The sequence below is a fragment of the Erinaceus europaeus genome, chromosome 2 (assembly GCF_950295315.1).
Source record: "Erinaceus europaeus chromosome 2, mEriEur2.1, whole genome shotgun sequence".
In the NCBI taxonomy this organism is placed as follows: domain Eukaryota; kingdom Metazoa; phylum Chordata; class Mammalia; order Eulipotyphla; family Erinaceidae; genus Erinaceus; species Erinaceus europaeus.
In genome coordinates, this window is record NC_080163.1 from 139,895,056 (window position 1) to 139,915,285 (window position 20,230).

The following is a 20,230-nucleotide window of genomic DNA, read 5'->3' on the forward strand; positions in this document are numbered from 1 at the left end:
GAAATTAAGATGAAGGGGGGATAGAGAAGGAGAGAGAGGGGCTGGGCAGTGGTCTACCTAGTTAAGTGCACACATTACAGTGTACAAGGACTCAAGTTCAAGCCCCCAGTCTCCACCTGCAGGGAAAGCTTCACAAGCGGTGAAGCAGGACTGCAGGTGTCTCTCTCTCTCTCTCTTTCTATCTCCCTCTCCCCTCTCAATTTCTCTCTGTCTCTAACCAATAATAAATAAATAATTAGGGAGTCAGGCAGTAGTGCAGTGGGTTAAGAGCACGTAGCGCAGGGGAGTCGGGTGGTAGCAGCGGGTTAAGCGCACATGGCACATAAGGATTCCAGTTCGAGCCCCGGCTCCCCAACTGCAGGTGTCTGTCTTTCTCTCCTCCTCTCTGTCTTCCCCTCCTCTCTCCATTTCTCTCTGTCCTATCCAACAACAACGACATCAATAAAAACTACAACAACAACAACAACAAAAGACAAGGGCAACAAAAGGGAATAAGTAAATAAATAAATATTTTTTTAAATATATTTTTTAAAAAGGAGCACGTGGTACAAAGCACAAGGACCAGCTTAAAGATCCTGGTTCGAGCCCCCAGCTCCCGACCTGCAGGGAAGTCGCTTCATAAGTGATGAAGCAGGTCTGTAGGTGTCTTTCTCTCCCCCTCTCTGTCTTCCCCTCCTCTCTCCATTCTCTCTGTCCTATCCAACAACGACGACATCAACAACAATAATAATTACAACAATAAAACAAGGGCAACAAAAAGGAATAAATATTTTAAAATAAGTACATAAATAAATAAATAAATAATTAGGGAGTCGGGTGGTAGCACAGCAGGTTAAGCGCAGGTGGAGTGAAGCACAAGGACCAGCATAAGGATGCTGGTTCGAGCCCCGGCTCCCCACCTGCAGGGGAGTCGCTTCACAGGCGGTGAAGCTGGTCTGCAGGTGTCTATCTTTCTCTCCCCTTTCTGTCTTCCCCTCCTCTCTCCATTTCTCTCTGTCCGATCTAATAATGACAACATCAATAACAACAACAGCTATAACAACAATAAAACAACAATGACAACAAAAGGGAAAAAACATTTTTAAAAATCACTAATAATATATGAAATAAATAATTTTTAAAAAGAGAGAAACACCTGCAACCCTGCTTCACCATTCACAAAGCTTTCCCCCTGCAGCTGGAGGCTGGGGGCTTGAACATAAGTCCTTGTGCATTGTAGCATGTACACACTCAATTCGTTGTGCCACCACCTGGCCCCAAGCTTACATGTTGTAATGCTCAAGGTATGGGGTTCAAGCTTTCTGTCCCTACCTGCAGCTGGGGAAGCTTTTTGAGTAATGAAGCAGTGCTACAGTTGTCTTTCTTTCTCTCTCCCTATCTCCCCTTCCCTTTACTTCTTTTTGTCTCTATTCAAAAAATGAATGAGTAAATAAATAAATAGATAAATAATGGAGCCAGGCAGTAGCGCAGCGGGTTAAGCGCACGTGGCGCAAATCAAAAGGACCAGCATAAGGATCCCGGTTCGAGCTCCCTGGCTCCCCACCTGCAGGAGAGTCGCTTCACAGACATGAAACAGGTCTGCAGGTGTCCATCTTTCTCTCCTCCTGTCTATCTTCCCCTCTTCTCTCCATTTCTTTCTATCCTATCCAATAACTACAACGACAACAATAATAACTACAACAATAAAACAAAGGCAACAAAAGGGAAAATAAATAAATAAATATAAAAAAATAGAAACTATACACATGCAGTAGCAACTATTTTCTAAGTCATTATTTCCCCAATAAAGAGCTTTAAAAAAAGGGCGGGGGGAGTGGGTCGGTAGAGGAGAGGATTAAGCACACGTGGCACAAAGTGCAAAGACCGGCATAAGGATCCCGGTTCAGGCCCCAGGCTCCCCACCTGCAGGGGAGTCACTTCACAAGTGGTGAAGCAGGTCTGCAGGTGTCTCTCTTTCTCTCTCCCTCTCTGTCGTCCCCTCCTCTCTCCCATTTCTCTCTGTCCTATCCAACAACAGTGACATCAACAACAAAAACAATAATAATTACAAACATAAAAATAAAACGAGCAACAAAAGGGAATAAATAAATATGTATTTTTTAAAAATCTTTAAAAAAACGCATAAAGAAAGAAATATGGGCAGGCAAACTCCTGGAAAAGGAGCAGCATTGCCTACTTCTCCTGTCTTTTTATTTACTTTAAAATTTTTCTTTTTATGGGGGCCAGGTGGTGGCACACCTAGTTGAGCACACACATTACTGTGCATAAGGACCCAAGTTCAAGCCCCCAGTCCCCACCTGCAGGGGGAAAGCTTTGCAAGTGGTGAAGCTGGGCTACAGGTGTCTCTCTGTCTTTCTTCCTCTCTGCCATCCCCTTTCCTCTCAATTTCTGGCTGTCTCTATCCAATAAATAAGGATTTAAAAAAAACTTAAAGATTTTCTTTTTTATTATCTTTATTTATTGGATAGAAACAGCCAGGAATCGAGAGGAATGGTAAGAGAGAAAGCCTACTTGCATCACTGCTTCACCACTCATGAAGCTTCTCCCCTGCAGGAGGGGGCTGGGTCTTGAACTGGGGTCCTTATACATTGTGACATGTGCACTTTACCAGATGTGTCTCTACCCAACCCTCACAAATTTTTTGATCCTTGTTCACAGATTTTTTTATCACAGAAATTTTATCAGCAGCAGATATAATCAGCAACATAGGACCACTTGTGACTGGCAGTGGCTGGCCCTAGGAAGTCCAGTGTTGACTTATTTATTTATTTATTTATTTTGGATAGAGAAACAGAGAAGTTGAGGGGGAAGGGGAGAGAGAGAAAGAGAACCACCTGCAGCACTATTTCACCATTTGTGAAGATTCCCCCTGCAGGTGGGGGCCAGGGCTTTGAACCTGAGTCCTTGGGCACTGTGTGTTCTCAGTCATATGCACCACCACCTAGCCCCTAGTGTTGACTTTGATGTAAAGAGACTTAGAGCAGGAGGAGTCAACCGTAGCTTGCTCTATGCTAGGTTCTGGAGACAAAGAAAAATAAGGGGAGCCAGGCAGTGGCACAGTGGGGTAAGTGCACACGGCACGCAGCAGGCTAAGCTCACATGGCACGAAGCTCAAGGACCTACACAAGGATCCCAGTTCGAGCCCCCGGCTCCCCACCTGCAGGGGGTTGCTTCACAGGTGATGAAGCAGGTCTGCAGGTGTCTATCTTTCTCTCCCCTCCTCTTCCTAACCCCTCCTCTCTCAATTTCTCTCTGTCCTATCCAACAACAGTAGCAACAATAACAATAATAACAACAACAAGGGCAACAAAAATGGGGGGGAGGCCTCCAGGAGGAGTGGATTTGTGGTGCAGGCACCGAGCCCCAGCGATAACCCTGGAGGCAAAAAAGAAAAACTGGATAAGGCTAAATCCCTGTGTGGTCTGGGAGATGGTACATTGGACTCTCAGGCATGAGATCATGAGTTTGATCCCCAACAGCACATGTACCAGAGAGATGTCTGGTTCTTTCTCACTCTCCTCCTATCTTTTTTATTAATAAATAAAATATTTAAAAAATAAGGCTTAATCTCTGCCCTAATCTGAAGAGCAGATACAGTCCTTAGGAGGGGTGAGGCATGCTGAGAAAGGATGCATTCAGATTGAGGAGGCAAAAGGCACTGGTTTGAGTATAGAGAATTGGGGGACAATGGACCAATTATCTAGAGAAGAAGGCCTATAGCTGCCCCAGTAAAACAGTCATTTCTTTTCCAAGTGCATATTGGACACTGGAGTCAGATGAGGATGGGATCCACCCATTGTCTAGCCACTTCCTAACTATACAGCCTAAACATTACAAATGTACTGATTTATAAATGGGGGGGTGAAAGTTCCGTATATGGGAGTCGGGCGGTAGCACAGCAGGTTAAGCGCATGTGGTGTGAAGCTCAAAGACCCGGGTAACGATCCTGGTTCAAGCCCCTGGCTCCCCACCTGCAAGGGAGTTGCTTCACAGGCGGTGAAGCTGGTTTGCAAGTGTCTATCTTTCTCTCCCCCTCTCTGTCTTCCCCTCCTCTCTCCATTTCTCTCTGTCCTAACAAGGACAATAATAATAACTACAGCAACAATAAGAAAAACTAAGGACAACAAAAGGGAAAATAAGTAAATATGTTTAAAAAATTTTTTTTAAGTTCTGTATATCTGGATGGTTGTGAGGGGTTGTTATCGGAGGGAAGGGTGGGGGAATCTCATAAGGAGAGCCTGGGTCAAGCCTGGCCTTTAGATCAATGGAGGAAATTTCAGTGGTGTGGTAGCTTTCCCTTTCTCCCTCTGTCTTTGTCTGTCTCTCTCTCTTTTTAAATAATTTATTATTGAATAAAGAGAGAGAAATTGAAAGGGAATAGGAAGATAGAGAGGGAGAGAGAGAGACAGAGAGACAACTGCAGCTCTACTTCACCAATCATGAAGCTTTCTCCCCTACACATAGGGACCAGGGCTTGAACCTGGGTCCTTGTGCACTGTAATGTGAACACTTAACCAGGTGAGCCACTGCCTGGCCCCTGTCTTTGTCTCTCTGTCTGAAGAACTGTTTGGAGTGATGAAACCCTGACTACAACGGTTAAAAGAAAAGGGGCCAGGTGGTAGCGCACCTGGTTAAGCACATGTTACAGTGCGCAAGGATCTGAGTTCAAGCTCCCAGCCCCCACCTACAAGAGGAAAGCTTCACAAGTGATGAAGCAGGATGCAGGTGTCTCTCTGTCTTTCTCTCTATCCCCTCCCTCTTCTCAGATTCTGGCTGTCTCTATCAAATAAATAAAGATTAAAAAAAACTAAAAAAGAAAAAGAAAAAAAAAAAAAAACAGGAAGAAGCAGCCTTAGTGGCTAGAAAAATAGCTCAGTGTTAGAGTAGGACTTGCATGTGTGAGTTCCCAGTACCAGAATGATGCTTTGGGCCTCTCTTTTTCTCTCCATCTATGTCATGAATAAATACATAAATAATTCAATAAAACTTTGAAAACAGGAAGATGAACTAGTCTTGATTTGTGTATACTTTTCTCTTACAGCTGGGGGCTCCTATTTCATGATTTCCCGCTCATTGGGACCAGAATTTGGAGGTGCTGTGGGTCTGTGCTTCTACCTGGGAACAACATTTGCAGCAGCCATGTACATTCTGGGGGCCATTGAAATCTTGCTGGTGAGTCAGGCTAAGAGATGGACAACTTTAGTCTTTTCCAAACAATCCTTCCTATCAACTTAGGTGGTTCATACTCCCCTCACCTATGGCCAGGGTCTGGTGGGCATAATGTGAGAAACCCTCAAGGGAGAAAAAAATCTTTGTTTGAGCTGGTCTCCTGTCTAATTACCTGCTGGCTGAGCCAGACAGGGAAGGGCCTGCTTTCACATTCACCCTGGGAATGTCAATCCTCCTGGGAACCCTCTCACCCATGGGCTGGAAACTGTTGCATACATCTCAATCGCAAATCTTGATAGTGACACAGCCTCCTGGGCTTTTGTGGACTCTGATCAGGTCTGTCTCCCACAGGGCTCTGAAGGAAACATCCTCTCCTTATCCCTAGGGGGGTACAGGTTGGGAAAGAAGACACAGGATCCTGTCTGGTAGCCAGAATCAAAGTCCTCAATGAGGGAGTCGGGTGGTAGCGCAGCAAGTAAAGTGCAGGTGGCGCAAAGTGCAAGGACTGGTGTAAAGATCCCGGTTTGAGTCTCCGGCTCCCCACCTGCAGGGGAGTCGCTTCACAGGCGGTGAAGCAGGTCTGCAGTTGTCTGTCTTTCTCTCTCCCTCTCTGTCTTCCCCTCCTCTCTCCATTTCTCTCTGTCCTATCCAACAACAACAATACTAACTACAACAATAAAAAAACAACAAGGGCAACAAAAGGGAAAATAAATAAATTAACTTTAAAAAAAAAGTCCTCTATGAAACCCATGTATGTTCAGATTCAGCTTTCCACTCCCTACTGAAGGACCCCAGCCAGTGGGAGGAAGGTAGGAGAGCACTGGAGAGTACAGGATAACAAATGTGCACCTCCAGGGGTCCAGACAGTAGGAGATGTTTAGAGGAACTAACTGGCTAGTCCAGCCTCCAGGCTTTCTACAGCCTTGTATTACCGCTTTTGTTTTTTCTATGCTTAGGAATGAACCTAGGGCTTTAAGCATTAACAACACCACTGAATGACCTCCAAGACAAATTTTCACGCATTATTTTTTTAAAATATTTTTATTGGGAGTTGGGAGATAGCGCAGTGGGTTAAGCACACGTGGCGCCAAGCGCAAGGACCGGCATACGGATCCCGGTTCGAGCCCCCGGCTCCCCACCTGCAAGGGGAGTCACTTCATAAGCGGTGAAGCAGGTCTGTAGGTGTCTATCTTTCTCTCTCCCTCTCTGTCTTCCCCTCCTCTCTCCATTTCTCTCTGTCCTATCCAACGACGACATCAATAACAACAATAATAACTACAACAATAAGACAACAAGAGCAACAAAAGGGAATAAATACATAAATAAATATTTTTTTAAATATATTTTTATTATCGTTATTTGATAGAGACAACCAGAAATTGAGAGGAAAGGGATGATAGAGAGGGAGGGAGACAGAGAGACGCCTGCAGCACTGCTTCACCACTTGTGAAGTTTTCCCCTGCAGATGAGACCAGGGGCTCGAACCTGGGTCCTTGCTTACTGTAACACGTGTGCTCCACCAGGTGCAACACCACCAGGACCCTTCATCTATAATTTTTTGTGAGCAAGCAAAAAGGAAAAAGATAGACATAGAGAAAGAGAGAGAGACATCACGATCCATGGAGCTTCCCTAGTGCCATCTATGGTTCTCCGTTATGGTGCTGAGGCTCAAACCCAGGGCTTCACCTACAGCAGGGTGTGTACTCTACTGAGAATGCTATTTCCTGGTCCTATTTTTTGTTTTTCTATTTTCCACATTCCTACATTTATTATTTGGATTCCTCTGTAAGGAAAATGTGAGTCCCCCCCCCCATTTATTTACTATTCAACCATGTATTTGTATCAGCATGAATTCCTGGATATTTATTTTTCTTCTTTGGATCATAATTCAATACTATAATTATTTATTTTGTTGCTCAGATTGTTCCACTTTGGCTATTTATCTTTTCATATTGGCTTGGCTCCTATATAAGGATTTTTCAAAAGATTCATTTATCTATTTACAGTGAGAGGTGGGAAGGAGGGACAGGAACAGAGCATCATTCTGTCCCATGTAATGCTGGGGATCAAATTTGGGACCTCATGCTTGAGAGATCAACTTTTTATCCACTGTACCACCTCCCAGACTGCTGGATCTTTTTTCTTTTTTTTTTTTTTGTTGTTAAATATTTTATTTATTGATTGATGAAAAAGATAGGAGGAGAGAGAGAAAGAACCAGACATCACTCTGGTACATGTGCTGCCGGGGCATGAACTCAGGACCTCACGCTTGAAAGTCAAGCACTTTATCCACTGCGCCACCTCCCAGACCTCATCCTTTTTCTTTTTTAGTAGATATAAATTATACCCATTGCCATAGTGATCCTCTGGTTCTCTCCTCTTTATTTTATTTTATTTTATTTTTATTTTATTTATTTATTCCCTTTTGTTGCCCTTGTTGTTTTATTGTTGTAGTTATTATTGTTGTCGTTGTTGGATAGGACAGAGAGAAATGGAGAGAGGAGGGGAAGACAAAGAGGGGGAGAGAAAGATAGACACCTGCAGACCTGCTTCACCGCCTGTGAAGCGACTCCCCTGCAGGTGGGGAGCCGGGGTTTGAACCGGGATCCTTATGCCGGTCCTTGTGCTTTGCGCCACCTGCGCTTAACCCGCTGCGCTACAGCCCGACTCCCTCTTTATTTTATTTATTTACTTGTTTTTTTGTTTGTTTATAATTGGGTAGAGACAGAGAAATTGAAAAGGGAGGGGAAGATAGAGAGGGAAAGACACAGAGAGACATCTGCAGCCCTATTTCACCACTTGTGAAACTTTCCTCCTGAAAGTGAGGACCAGGGTCTTGAACCCAGGCCCTTGTGCAATGTAATGCATATGTTTAACCCAGTGCACAACCACCTGGCTCCCGTTCTCTATGCTCTTTCACATATAAAATAAGCATATCTTTAAAAAATTTATTTATTTTAAATATTTATTCCCTTTTGTTGCCCTTGTTGTTTTATTGTAGTTATTGATGTCGTCGTTGTTGGATAGGACAGAGAGAAATGGAGAGAGGAGGGGAAGATAGAGAGGGGGAAAGACAGACATACACGGGAGTCGGGCAGTAGCTCAGCAGGTTAAGCGCACATGGCACAAAGCTCAAGGACCGGCTGAAGGATCCCAGTTCGAGCCCCCAGCTCCCCACCTGCAGGGGAGTTGCTTCACAGGTGGTGAAGCAAGTCTGCAGGTGTCTCTCTTTCTCTCCCCCTCTCTGTCTTCCCCTCCTCTCTCCATTTCTCTCTGTCCTATCTAACAATGACATCAATAACAATAACTACAACAACAATGAAAAAACAATGGAAACAAAAGGGAAAATAAATAAATAATTAATTTAAAAAATAAATTTGTTTTAAGGGGGCCAGGTGATGGCACACCTGGTTAAGTGCACATATTATAGTGTGCAAGGGCTCAGGCTCAAGCCCCTGGTCCCAGCTGCAGGGGGAAAGCTTCATGAGTGGTGAAACAGGGCTATCAGTGTCTCTGTCTCTTCCCCCTCTATCTTCCCCTTCCCTCTCACTTTCTTTCTTTCTTTCTTTCTTTTCTTTTTTTTTTTCTTGCCTCCAAGTTTATCTCTAGGGCTCAGTGCCTGCAATACGAATCCACTGCTCCTGGAGGCCATCTTCTTTCCATTATTGTTGTTACTGCTGTTATTGTTATTGTTGTTGCTGCTGCTATTGTTGGATAGGACAGAGAGAAATGGAGAGAGGGGAGGGGAAGACAGAGAGGCGGAAAGAAAGACAAACACCTGCAGACCTGTTTCACTATTTGTGAAGCAACAGGTCTGCAGGTGTCCATCTTTCTCTCCCCCTCTCTGTCTTCCCCTCCTCTCTCCATTTCTCTCTGTCCAATCCAGCAACAACATCATTAACAACAGTATTAATACCACAACAACAATAAACACAAGGGCAACAGAAAGGGGAAAAAAAAGTTGTTTTAAGTATGTATATATTAAAAAAAAGTATGTATATATGTGAGTATGTGGTGAATTTACAAGTAGGAAGATTGAACCTTCTTTTTCTCTTCTTGTTTCAGACCTACATTGCCCCTCCAGCCGCCATTTTTTATCCAACAGGTGCTCATGACACTTCAAGTGCCACATTGAATAATATGCGGGTATATGGGACCATTTTTCTGATCTTCATGACCTTGGTGGTATTCGTTGGGGTTAAGTACGTCAACAAATTTGCTTCACTTTTCCTGGCCTGTGTGATCATCTCCATCCTCTCCATCTACGCTGGGGGCATCAAATCTATCTTTGACCCTCCTGTGTTTCCGTAAGTAACCCAGAGACACATCCAGGCCTTTTGTGCTCTGGCTCCCAGAGACTTCAGAGTGGGAGGAGGTTGTGGCCTCCAGCTGAGCAAGTGTCTGTACTTCTCTCCCCTCCACAGAGTATGCATGCTGGGGAATAGGACCTTGTCCCGAGACCAGTTTGATATCTGTGCCAAGACGACCATGGTGGGCAATGAGACCATGGCCACCCAGCTGTGGAGCCTGTTTTGCATCAGCCCTAATCTCACCACTGACTCCTGTGATCCCTACTTCCTGCTCAACAATGTGACTGAAATCCCTGGCATCCCCGGTGCAGCTGCTGATCTGCTGCAGGGTGCGTCCTCCTTTTTTTTTTTTTTTAATATTTATTTTCCCTTTTGTTGCCCTTGTTTTTTTTTTTTTTATTGTTATTATAGTTATTGTTGTTATTGATGTCCTCGTCCTTGTTAGGACAGAGAGAAATGGAGAGAGAAAGGGAAAAGAGAGAGAGGGAGAGAAAGATAGACACCTGCAGACCTGCTTCACTGCTTGTGAAACGACTCCCCTGCAGGTGGGGAGCCAGGATCCTTACGCCGGTCCTTGCGCTTTGTGCCATGTGCGCTTAACCCACTGCGCGACTCCCACCTCCTCCTTCTTATGTTCCCATTCCTGCCCATGCAGGCTGAGCAGGAGAAAGGGAGTGAGCATGGAAGAAGAGTGTAGCACAGAGCTTTCCTTGTGTGGCAAGCTCAGGAGTGGGGGTAGTTCTGGCTGACTGCCCAGCCCAACAGTGTCCTCTCAGCCTGGCTCCTGGTGTCTAGGTTTTGGGTGAACAGAGCCTGATTGGCCAGGATCCCAGGCTTGTAGCAGCCCCCATGAAGCTCTGGCAACCCTTCTCTCCCCAGCCACCAGTCCCTAAAGTTGTCTGGAATTGCCCTCACAGCAGCCACAGAGGGCCTTTGTCTAGGAGGCCGGCCGTGGCAGGGCTCTGACTGATTGTGATTACTTTTGCCTGTCAGACTTTCTGCCAGGGTTATCCCCTTCAGCCACAGGACTGCTCGGCTGAAGCCACCGCCCTGAACCCCCTTAAGTCCCTTACATCTGTAGCCTCTGGTGGGGCTGCCCTTGGGTTGCAGGTGGGATTTTGGTGGTGTTGCTGCTAACCCCACAGAGAACCTCTGGAGCACCTACCTGGAGAAGGGTGAGGTTGTGGAGAAGCACGGGCTGCCCTCCACAGATGCCGTTGGCCTGAAGGAAAGTCTGTCCCTGTATGTGGTGGCTGATATCGCCACCTCCTTCACCGTGCTGGTTGGCATCTTCTTCCCTTCTGTGACAGGTGAGCCCCTCCTGCCTACCCAACCAGCCTGTTCCTTTTCCCAGGCAGCCTCTGAGGGAATCTTGTCTATTTTCACAGGTATTATGGCTGGTTCAAACCGTTCCGGGGACCTCAGAGACGCCCAGAAATCCATCCCAGTGGGCACCATTCTGGCCATTGTTACGACCTCCCTAGTGTGTATCCTTTGCCAGGCCTGGAAGGTGGACAGGAGGCACATGATGGTATATGTCACCAGCAGGAACACAGATACTCTACACATGCATGCATATGTATCTCATCTCTGCACACACATGAAACCCTTAGCTGCAGGTGTCCCAGTGAGCCTGCTGACTAAGGCCAGGTGGGCTAGGAAGTAGCTCACTGGTAGAATATATGCATTGCTATGTATGAGGAACTGGGTTTGAGCCTTGGTACCTCATGGAAGCACCTTGGGTGATAGACTAGTGCTACAGTGTCTCTCTGTCTTTCCTTCTCTCCTCTCTTTCTCTCTGAAAAAGCAAAGACTAGACACTCAGGAGGCAATTGATGGAGTGCTAGACTCTCAAGCACAAGTTTGATTCCCAGCATCACATATGCCAAAGTGATACGCTGGTTTTCTATCTCTATCTCTTTCTTTCTCTCATCTCGCTATCATTTATATATAAGCAAAGCTTATATATAAATGATACATTTTTTTAAAGACTAGAGGGCCAGGAGATAATTCACTTAGTTGAATGCACACTTTGCCATGCACAAAGGATTCAAGCCCCTAGCCACCACTTGAAGAAGCTTTATGGTGGAACAGTGCTGTGGTATCTTTGCTCTCTCTGTCTCTCACTCTTCTTAAAAAGAAAAGAGTCTACCAAGAGCAACAGAATTGTGCAGGCATGTAGGTGTGAAGCCATAGCAAAAACAAAGAGTGGCTGAGGAAATAGCTCAACTAGAAAAGCATTAGACTTACAGGCCTGAGGTTCTCAGTTCAATTCCTAGCTGGTGCTCTGGCTTCTCTCTTCTGCTTTTTGTCTCGTTTGAAACTCTCTTTCATATGTAATAGCTGAAATAAATCTAAAAAAAAAAAAGCGGGGGTGTCGGAGGTGGGACCGGGTTAAGCGCACATAGTATGAAGCACAAGGACCAGCACAGCGATCCTGGTTTGAGTCCCTGGCTCCTGACCTGCAGGGGGGTCACTTCACAAGCAGGGAAGTAGGTCTGCAGGTGTCTACCTTTCTCCCTCTCTATCTTCCCCTCCCTCCTCAATCAGTTTCTCTCTGTCATATCCAAAAAGTAAAAAATAAAATAAAATGGCCGCAGGATTCATAGTGTAGGCACTGAGCCCCAGCGATAACCCTGGAGACAAAAATATAAATAAAAATTGGGGGCCGCCCAGAGGAATAGAGAATGGGAAAGCTACTGGGGAGGGGGTGGGATATGGAGATTGGGCGGTGGGAATTGTGTGGAGTTGTACCCCTCCTACTCTATGGTTTTGTTAATTAATCCTTTCTTAAATAAATAAATAAATAAATAAATAAATAAATAAAAAATTGGGGGCCAGTGGTAGCGCAGCGGGTTAGGTGCATGTGGCGCAAAGTGCAAGGACTGGTTTAGGGATCCCAATTTGAGCCCCTGGCTCCCCACCTGCAGGGGAGTCATTTCACAGGCAGTGAAGCAGGTCTGCAGGTGTCTATCTTTCTCTCTCCCCATCTCTGTCTTCCCCATCTCTCTCAATGTCTCTGTGTCCTATCCAACAACAATAATAGTAACTATAACACCAGGCAACAAAAGGGGGGGAAAAGTGGCCTCTAGGAGCAGTGGATTCATAGTGCAAGCACTGAGCCCCAGCAATAACCCTGGGGACAAAAATATAAATGAATAAATCAATAAATAAAAATTTAAAAAATAAGGGCCAGCAAAATAGTTCACTTAGTACACTGTTTTGCCATATGTGTGACCCAGGTTTGACCTGGGCTCCATGACACTGAAGGAGTCATTGGTTTCTTCCCCTCTCTCTGTCTCTCTGCCTACTCTTTCTATCAGAAAAAGTCAGCCCAGAGGGGTAAGTCCTACAAAAGAGACGGGAGGCAGAGGGTAGCTCCCCTAGTAGCGTATGTGCCCTGTCATGTGCACTGCCTATGGGAGAGCCAGGTCTGCAGGTGTCTCTTTCTCCCCCTCTCTATCTTCCCCTCCTCTCTCAATTTTTCTCTGCCCTAGCCTATAAAAAGAATGGAAAAATGGCCTCCAGGAGCAGTGGATTCGTAGTGCAGGTACTGTGCCCCAGTGGTAACTCTGGAGACACACAAAGGAAAGGAAAGGAAAGGAAAGGAAAGGAAAGGAAAGGAAAGGAAAGGAAAGGAAAGGAAAGGAAAGGAAAGGAAAGGAAAGGAAAGGAAAGGAAAAAAGAAAGAAAGGGACAGAGTGATAGTGGAGGCCTAGTTTTCCTTGACACAGCTGCAGACTTCAGCAGTGTGGTTCTCTTTGGTGCTTGTATTGAGGGTGTGGTGCTTCGGGACAAGTAAGTGAGCTGGGCTCTCCCCATGGCAGTGGGCTTAGCTTTTGCCAGCCATGACTGCTGCCCTGTCACACACAAGCCCCAGACATATCCTCAAACTGGCATGGCATTCTGCACCAAGACTTCTGCTTCTGAGAGACCAGTGACATCAGGATCTGAACCGGGTGGGTGGAGAAGGCTAGGGGCTGGTGGACTGGCTTTCTCCACTGATGGGAGAGACCTGCCCTCTACTGCCATCCTTCCTCTCCCCTGACACCCCTATCCAGGGATTGGGGAATCCTTGCATGGACTGACATGAGCCCAGCCTCCCTGCAGGTATGGTGATGGTGTCAGCAGGAACCTCGTGGTGGGCACATTGGCTTGGCCTTCCCCATGGGTCATTGTCATTGGCTCCTTCTTCTCAACCTGTGGTGCTGGCCTACAGTCTCTTACTGGGGCACCACGACTGCTACAGGCCATTGCTAAGGACAATATCATCCCCTTCCTCCGGGTGAGCCCCTTGCATGTCCTGGGTATTCCTGGTCCCCCACACTTGGGGAGAGAGGGAGTTGGTATGAAGCAATGCTTCCTGCTGGGACCCATAATGGCCTCAGGGCCATGGAACCACCCATGAAGAATGACCGTGGCCTTGCTCCACTGTTAGCAGAACTACTTGGGCCTAGGATAAACCACTATCTGCGGTTTATTCAGAGCAGAGACCTGGAGAAGTTGTGGGGGAAGCAGAACACAGCCAGCTCAGCTTTCTCTGGGATGGGCCTGGGTATGGGTGGAGTACCAGAGCCTGCTGTGATGTTTCCTCTTGCTGACCCCACTCACCGGTGCATGCAGGTGTTTGGCCATGGGAAGGCAAATGGGGAGCCAACGTGGGCACTTCTCCTGACAGCACTCATCGCTGAGCTGGGCATCCTCATCGCCTCCCTCGACATGGTGGCTCCCATTCTATCCATGTGAGCTGGGGGATAGGGCAGGGCAGTGGTCTTGGGACTGTCTCCTTGTATCCTCAGCTTAGAGATCTGGTCCCTCCCTGTGGCCCTGTCTGGTGTGGGGGATGGGGGTTGTAGGTAAGTCAGACTGTAAGGGGAGGTGTTCACCTATTAGGGCTCGGCCTACCCTGCATTCAGGAGGGAGCCTGACACTCACAAGGTGTAAAGACACAAGCAGGTGCCACACCCCTCCATGGGACAAAGCAGGCAGCTAGCAGCCATTTAACAAGTATTTACTTACCAACAAAAGAAAACCAGATTGCAAGGACCTGTGTGAGAATCCCGGTTCAAGCCTCCCCCTGGCTCCCCACCTGCAGGGGAGTCGCTTCACAGGCAGTGAAGCAGGTCTGCAGGTGTCTTTCTCAACCCCTCTCTGTCTTCCCCTCCTCTCTCCATTTCTCTCAGTCCTGTCCAACAACAATGACATCAACAACAATAACTACAACAATAAAACAACAAGGGCAACAAAAGGGAATAAATAAATAAATATTTTTTTAAAAAGAAGATCAGAGTAGCACTGGCATATATGGTGCATGGGATCAAAGTTGGGGGCTCATGCCTGCAAGCCTCTCAAGCTGCAGCTGTTAGTTTTCAAGTTCTGAAGTCAGCTGGGAATTTTAGTCTGCCCATGCCCTGCAGGTGGTGGTCAGCCTATAACCATCCCCAGAGACCCCTGAAGCAGAGTTCAGGTGCGCCACCACCCAGCCCCAGCACCATCCTTTTCTATCTCCCTTCTCCTGCCTGCAGCCCACCTTCCCACCTGCAAATGCTTATTCCTAATCTAAGCTTTGCCTCTGAGACCACCTTGGCCATAGTCCATCTGCCCCAGATCATGAAGATGGGTGCTAGGAGGTTGAGAGATCTGGCTGGGTCTGTGTAGCAGGGAAGGGACCTGACATGTTCCTGTACAGACACTGGGGGGGAGGGACAGGGACCCCAGATGCCTGGCTGCCAATGAGACTGCCCTGAACCAGCCACACCCTGTGCTGCAGGTTCTTTCTTTTTTAAAAAATATTTATTTATTTATTCCCTTTTTGTTGCCCTTGTTTTATTGTTGTAGTTACTGTTGTTGTTATTGATGTTGTCATTGTTGGATAGGACAGAGAGCAATGGAGAGAGGAGGGGAAGACAGAGGGGGAGAGAAAGATAGACACCTGCAGACCTGCTTCACTGCCTGTGAAGCAACTTCCCTGCAGGTGGGGAGCTGGAGGCTCAAACTGGGATCCTTACACCGGTCCTTGTGCTTTGTGCCGCTTGCGCTTAACCCGCTGCGCTACCACCCAACTCCCTGCAGGTTCTTTCTGATGTGTTACCTGTTTGTGAACCTGGCCTGTGCTGTGCAGACACTCCTTAGGACCCCCAACTGGCGGCCCCGGTTCAAGTACTATCACTGGTGAGCACCAGCTGGACTCCTGAGCCAAGTCATCTGACACAAGAGTCATTAGGGAATCTAGGAGCCCTATTCTGGCTGAGGTTTGAGTTTCCAGGGCAATAGTTACTATTGGTGAGGGGTTGGGGAGGGCCTAGGGCCCTACTGCTCATGCCCTGATTCTGGCCTTTCCTCACTGTCTGGCCCAGGGCGCTGTCCTTCCTGGGCATGAGTCTTTGCCTTGCTCTTATGTTCGTCTCCTCTTGGTACTATGCCCTGGTCGCCATGCTCATTGCAGGCATGATCTACAAATACATCGAGTACCAAGGGTGAGTGCCACGTGGTTGGGGTAAGTGGGGAGATCCATATATTGACTTGGGGTGGGAGCTGGACCATCCCTCCTTAGCCATCAGGGTGCTGGAGTTGTGCAGCTCAGCATCTGGCTCCTTCCATCTCACATACACATAGATAGAAACCTCTGGGTGAGAGCAGAGACTCACCTGCCTGTGGTGGCATCTGCAGGGCTGAAAAGGAGTGGGGTGATGGGATCCGGGGCCTTTCCCTGAGCGCCGCCCGCTATGCACTGCTGCGGCTAGAGGAAGGGCCTCCTCACACCAAGAACTGGAGGTAAGTTCACATCCAGACCAGCAAGGGGCGCTTTGGATCCTGGAGGGATCAGTAGGGGTGGGGGGAACACTTAACCTCCATGCTTCCCATCTTGGGATTGCAAGAGGCACTCTCTCGCTTGTTAAGCCCTTGATTTATGATCCCCAAACTTGTGGGGGTCCTTGAACCAAGAAGGGAAGAAAGGCTTCTTAGGATCCTCTGGCTCTGGTCTCAGGCCACCTCCCCATTTGGCCTCAACAGGCCTCAGCTGCTGGTACTGCTGAAGCTAGACGAGGACCTTCATGTGAAGTACCCACGACTCCTCACCTTCGCCTCCCAGCTTAAGGCAGGCAAAGGCCTGACCATCGTGGGTTCTGTCATTCAGGGAAGCTTCTTGGAGAGCTACGGCGAGGCCCAGGCTGCTGAGCAGGTGCCATTTGTAGGGGCAGGGTGCTGGGTCAGACCAGAGGTGTCTGGGCTGTAGCTGGCACCCAGGGAAGGAGGCCATCCCTAGCCTATAGCCAGCTGAGAACCCAGAAGTAGTAGGACAGTGATAACCTACATTCTGGCCCTGGTGTATTTCCCCACAGACCATCAAGAACATGATGGAGATTGAGAAAGTAAAGGGCTTCTGCCAGGTGGTTGTAGCCAGCAAGGTGCGTGAGGGGCTGGCTCACCTTATCCAGTCTTGTGGCCTGGGTGGCATGAGGCATAACTCCGTGGTGCTGGGCTGGCCCTACGGTTGGCGACAGAGCGAGGATCCACGTGCCTGGAAGACTTTTATTGGTGCGTTAGAGGCCAGGGCCTGGGTTCAACCACATGGCACAGGGGATCAAATTAAGGCAGGAGCCACAGGGCCCTGGGCTGGCAGTCAGCAATGACCCTCCTCCCCAGATACTGTGCGCTGCACGACAGCTGCTCACCTGGCCCTGCTTGTGCCCAAGAATATCGCCTTCTACCCCAGCAACCATGAGCGCTACCTGGAGGGTCACATCGATGTGTGGTGGATCGTGCATGATGGTGGCATGCTCATGCTTTTGCCCTTCCTGCTGCGTCAGCACAAGGTGGGCCAGGCAGATGGGTCCTAGGGAGGGGCTGGCCCATGGAAGGGTGGGGTGTGACTGAACTCCCCATCTGTTCTGTTGTCACAGGTTTGGAGGAAATGCCGGATGCGTATCTTCACAGTGGCCCAGATGGACGACAACAGCATCCAAATGAAGAAGGATCTGGCCATCTTCCTGTACCACCTACGCCTTGAGGCAGAGGTGGAGGTGGTAGAAATGGTGAGCCACCCACTCCAGGGGCTCTATGACTGATTGATTATCATTACTGGGGTTTCACTGCTGCAAGTTGATTTTTTCATACAGACAGACAGTAAGTAGTTCAGGAGGTGGCATACTGGATAAAATGTTGGACTCTCAGGCCTGAAATCTCAAGTCTGATCCCTGGTAATGCATGTACCAGAGTGATGTCTGGTTCTTTTTCTCCTATTTCTCTCATTAATGAAATCTTTTAAAAAAGAGAGATAAAGAGGGAGTGGGGTGGTAACGCAGCGGGTTAAGCGCACGTGGTGCAAAGCGCAAGGACCAGCGTAAGGATCCCAGTTCGAGCAGTGAAGCAGGTCTGCAGGTGTCTGTCTTTCTCTCCCCCTCTCTGTCTTCCCCTCCTCTCTCCATTTCTCTGTCCTATCTAACAACGATGACATCAATAACAACAATAACAACTACAACAATAAAACAAGGGCAACAAAATAAATAAATAAAATAAAGAGAAAGAGAAAAACACGGGAGTTGGGTGGTAGTGCAGCGGGTTAAGCGCACATGGTGCAAAGCGCAAGAACCAGTGTAAGGATCCCAGTTTGAGCCCCCGGCTCCCCACCTGCAGGAGAGTCGCTTCATAGGCAGTGAAGCAGGTCTGCAGGTGTCTATCTTTCTCTCCCCCATCTTCCCCTCCTCTCTCCATTTCTCTCTGTCCTATCCAACAACAACAACATCAATAACAACAATAACTGCAACAATAAAACAAGGGCAACGAAAGGGAATAAATAAATATTTAAAAAGAGAGAGAGAGAAACACCACAGTGCTTAAATTTCCTTTTTTTTTTTTTCCTTCCTTTATTGGTGGAATTAATGGTTTATAGTCAGCAGTAAAATACAATAGTTGGTACATGTGTAACATTTCTGGGTTTTTTTGTTCTGTTTTTTTTTTTACCAGAGCACTGCTCAGCTCTGGCTTATGGTGGTGCAGGGAATTAAACCTGGGACTTCATTTCTCAGTTTTCCAAATAACAATCTAGCCCCCTACCTAGGCCCTCCTCCACCATTATTTTCCAGGACCTGAACACTTCCCCCAATCCCAGTCTTTTACTTTGGTGCAATACACCACTGAAATTTCCTTTAATGTGTTGAGAATCAAGCTCAAATTTGGGTCATGCCCATGACAAAAGAAGCACACTATCCAAGTGAGCTGTCTTGCTGGCCCTCAAGTGGTCCTGTGGATTCTCTGCCCCATGAAACCCAAACTTTATGACTCATCCTCTCCCCAGCATAACAGTGACATCTCTGCCTATACTTATGAGCGGACACTGATGATGGAGCAGCGGTCCCAGATGCTGCGGCAGATGAGGCTGACCAAGACTGAGCGGGAGAGAGAAGTAGGTGGTCTTCTGGTCCTAGGCCGCGGCAGGTGACAGGGTTAGAACTTTGGTGACATCGTCTAGTAGCAAGAGAGCATCAGAATGGGCCAGCCAAGCCCTTTTTTTCCCATGGCACTGATTGTCCTCAGGCCCAGCTGGTCAAGGATCGGCACTCAGCGCTACGGCTGGAGAGCTTGTACTCAGATGAGGAGGATGAGTCTGTAGCTGGGGCTGACAAGATTCAGATGACATGGACACGGGACAAGTACATGGCAACTGAGCCCTGGGACCCCAACCACACTCCTGAAAACTTCCGGGAGCTAGTGCATATTAAACCGTGAGTGTAACAAAAATGGGCCTAGTCACCCTGGGGTCTGTGGATGAAGATAGGATGGGGTCACATAGGCTTGGTGACTGGGCCTGTTACTGTCTGTGTTACCTGCAGGGATCAATCCAATGTGCGGCGCATGCACACAGCTGTAAAACTCAATGAAGTCATTGTCACACGCTCTCACGATGCCCGCCTGGTCCTTCTGAACATGCCGGGCCCACCCAAGAACAGTGAAGGTGATGAGAACTGTATCCTTATGTGGGGAGGCAGGCATTGAGGAGGTAGGCATCAACAGTTCAGGCTAGCAATTCCTCTCCTCAGTGCCCTTGAGAGAAAGTGGGGGTGGGGGGACAGTTTGCTCTGACCCTGAATGCCTCTTAGTCTTGGTGGTGCCGCCTTAACCTGATGCCTTGTAGACATGGAATTCCTGGAGGTGCTGACTGAAGGCCTCGAGCGGGTGCTGTTGGTGCGAGGTGGGGGCCGTGAGGTCATCACTATCTACTCCTGAGCCCAGTACAGACATGTGGCTTGGAGTAGAGGTGTCCAGGGTAACAGCCCCCTCCCAGAACCCTCTACCAGTCCTACTTTGCCTGGCTCTGCTTAGTCTCCTTAGAGACAAGGGCCTGTGCCTGACAATGGAAATGGATCCGAGGTCCTGTAGGACCCTGAAAGGTTTGGGTTTTTTTTCTTGTCCAGCACCCCATTGAGAAGACTGGTGGGGACTGATGTGGGAAGGCAGCTGGCCCAGCAACAGTATTTATTGCTTATTTATTGTTTGGATGTCACTGTCAGAAAGAGGGAAGGGCAGCAAGAGAAGGAGTCTGCCCCAACCCTCCCACGGGAAGACCTGGCTCACGCTTGCTCCTTTGGGCAGGGACCCCCACTAAGCTAGGCCAAATGGAGCTGGCCAGCTGACGCCTAACTTTTTTCAATAAAACATTGTGTACTTCTGGACCTCCTGCTGCCCTGGCTCTGTTTCCCCTGGCGCCAAAGGAAGAAGGCGGACTGAACTCAAGCCCAAAGCCAATTTTC

General features: G+C 47.9%; 1 protein-coding gene across 3 annotated transcripts in view; it reads left to right on the forward strand.

Annotated features, from left to right (window-relative positions):
• The window catches only part of SLC12A4 (solute carrier family 12 member 4), a 37,962-nt gene extending 17,810 nt beyond the window's left edge, over positions 1-20,152 (forward strand). For all 3 annotated transcript variants that reach the window (XM_007517711.3, XM_060185288.1, XM_007517714.3), the window contains 19 exons: positions 5,042-5,172; positions 9,235-9,476; positions 9,594-9,808; positions 10,625-10,789; positions 10,868-10,966; positions 13,220-13,277; positions 13,590-13,764; positions 14,103-14,221; positions 15,552-15,650; positions 15,836-15,955; positions 16,149-16,253; positions 16,494-16,662; positions 16,823-17,018; positions 17,127-17,296; positions 17,384-17,515; positions 18,778-18,885; positions 19,017-19,204; positions 19,313-19,446; positions 19,615-20,152. In XM_007517711.3, coding sequence (XP_007517773.1) covers positions 5,042-5,172; positions 9,235-9,476; positions 9,594-9,808; positions 10,625-10,789; positions 10,868-10,966; positions 13,220-13,277; positions 13,590-13,764; positions 14,103-14,221; positions 15,552-15,650; positions 15,836-15,955; positions 16,149-16,253; positions 16,494-16,662; positions 16,823-17,018; positions 17,127-17,296; positions 17,384-17,515; positions 18,778-18,885; positions 19,017-19,204; positions 19,313-19,446; positions 19,615-19,706 — 2,717 coding nt within the window. In that variant the 3' untranslated portion in view covers positions 19,707-20,152. The remainder of the gene's footprint in view (positions 1-5,041; positions 5,173-9,234; positions 9,477-9,593; positions 9,809-10,624; positions 10,790-10,867; positions 10,967-13,219; positions 13,278-13,589; positions 13,765-14,102; positions 14,222-15,551; positions 15,651-15,835; positions 15,956-16,148; positions 16,254-16,493; positions 16,663-16,822; positions 17,019-17,126; positions 17,297-17,383; positions 17,516-18,777; positions 18,886-19,016; positions 19,205-19,312; positions 19,447-19,614) is intronic.
• The last annotated feature ends 78 nt before the right edge of the window (positions 20,153-20,230 follow it).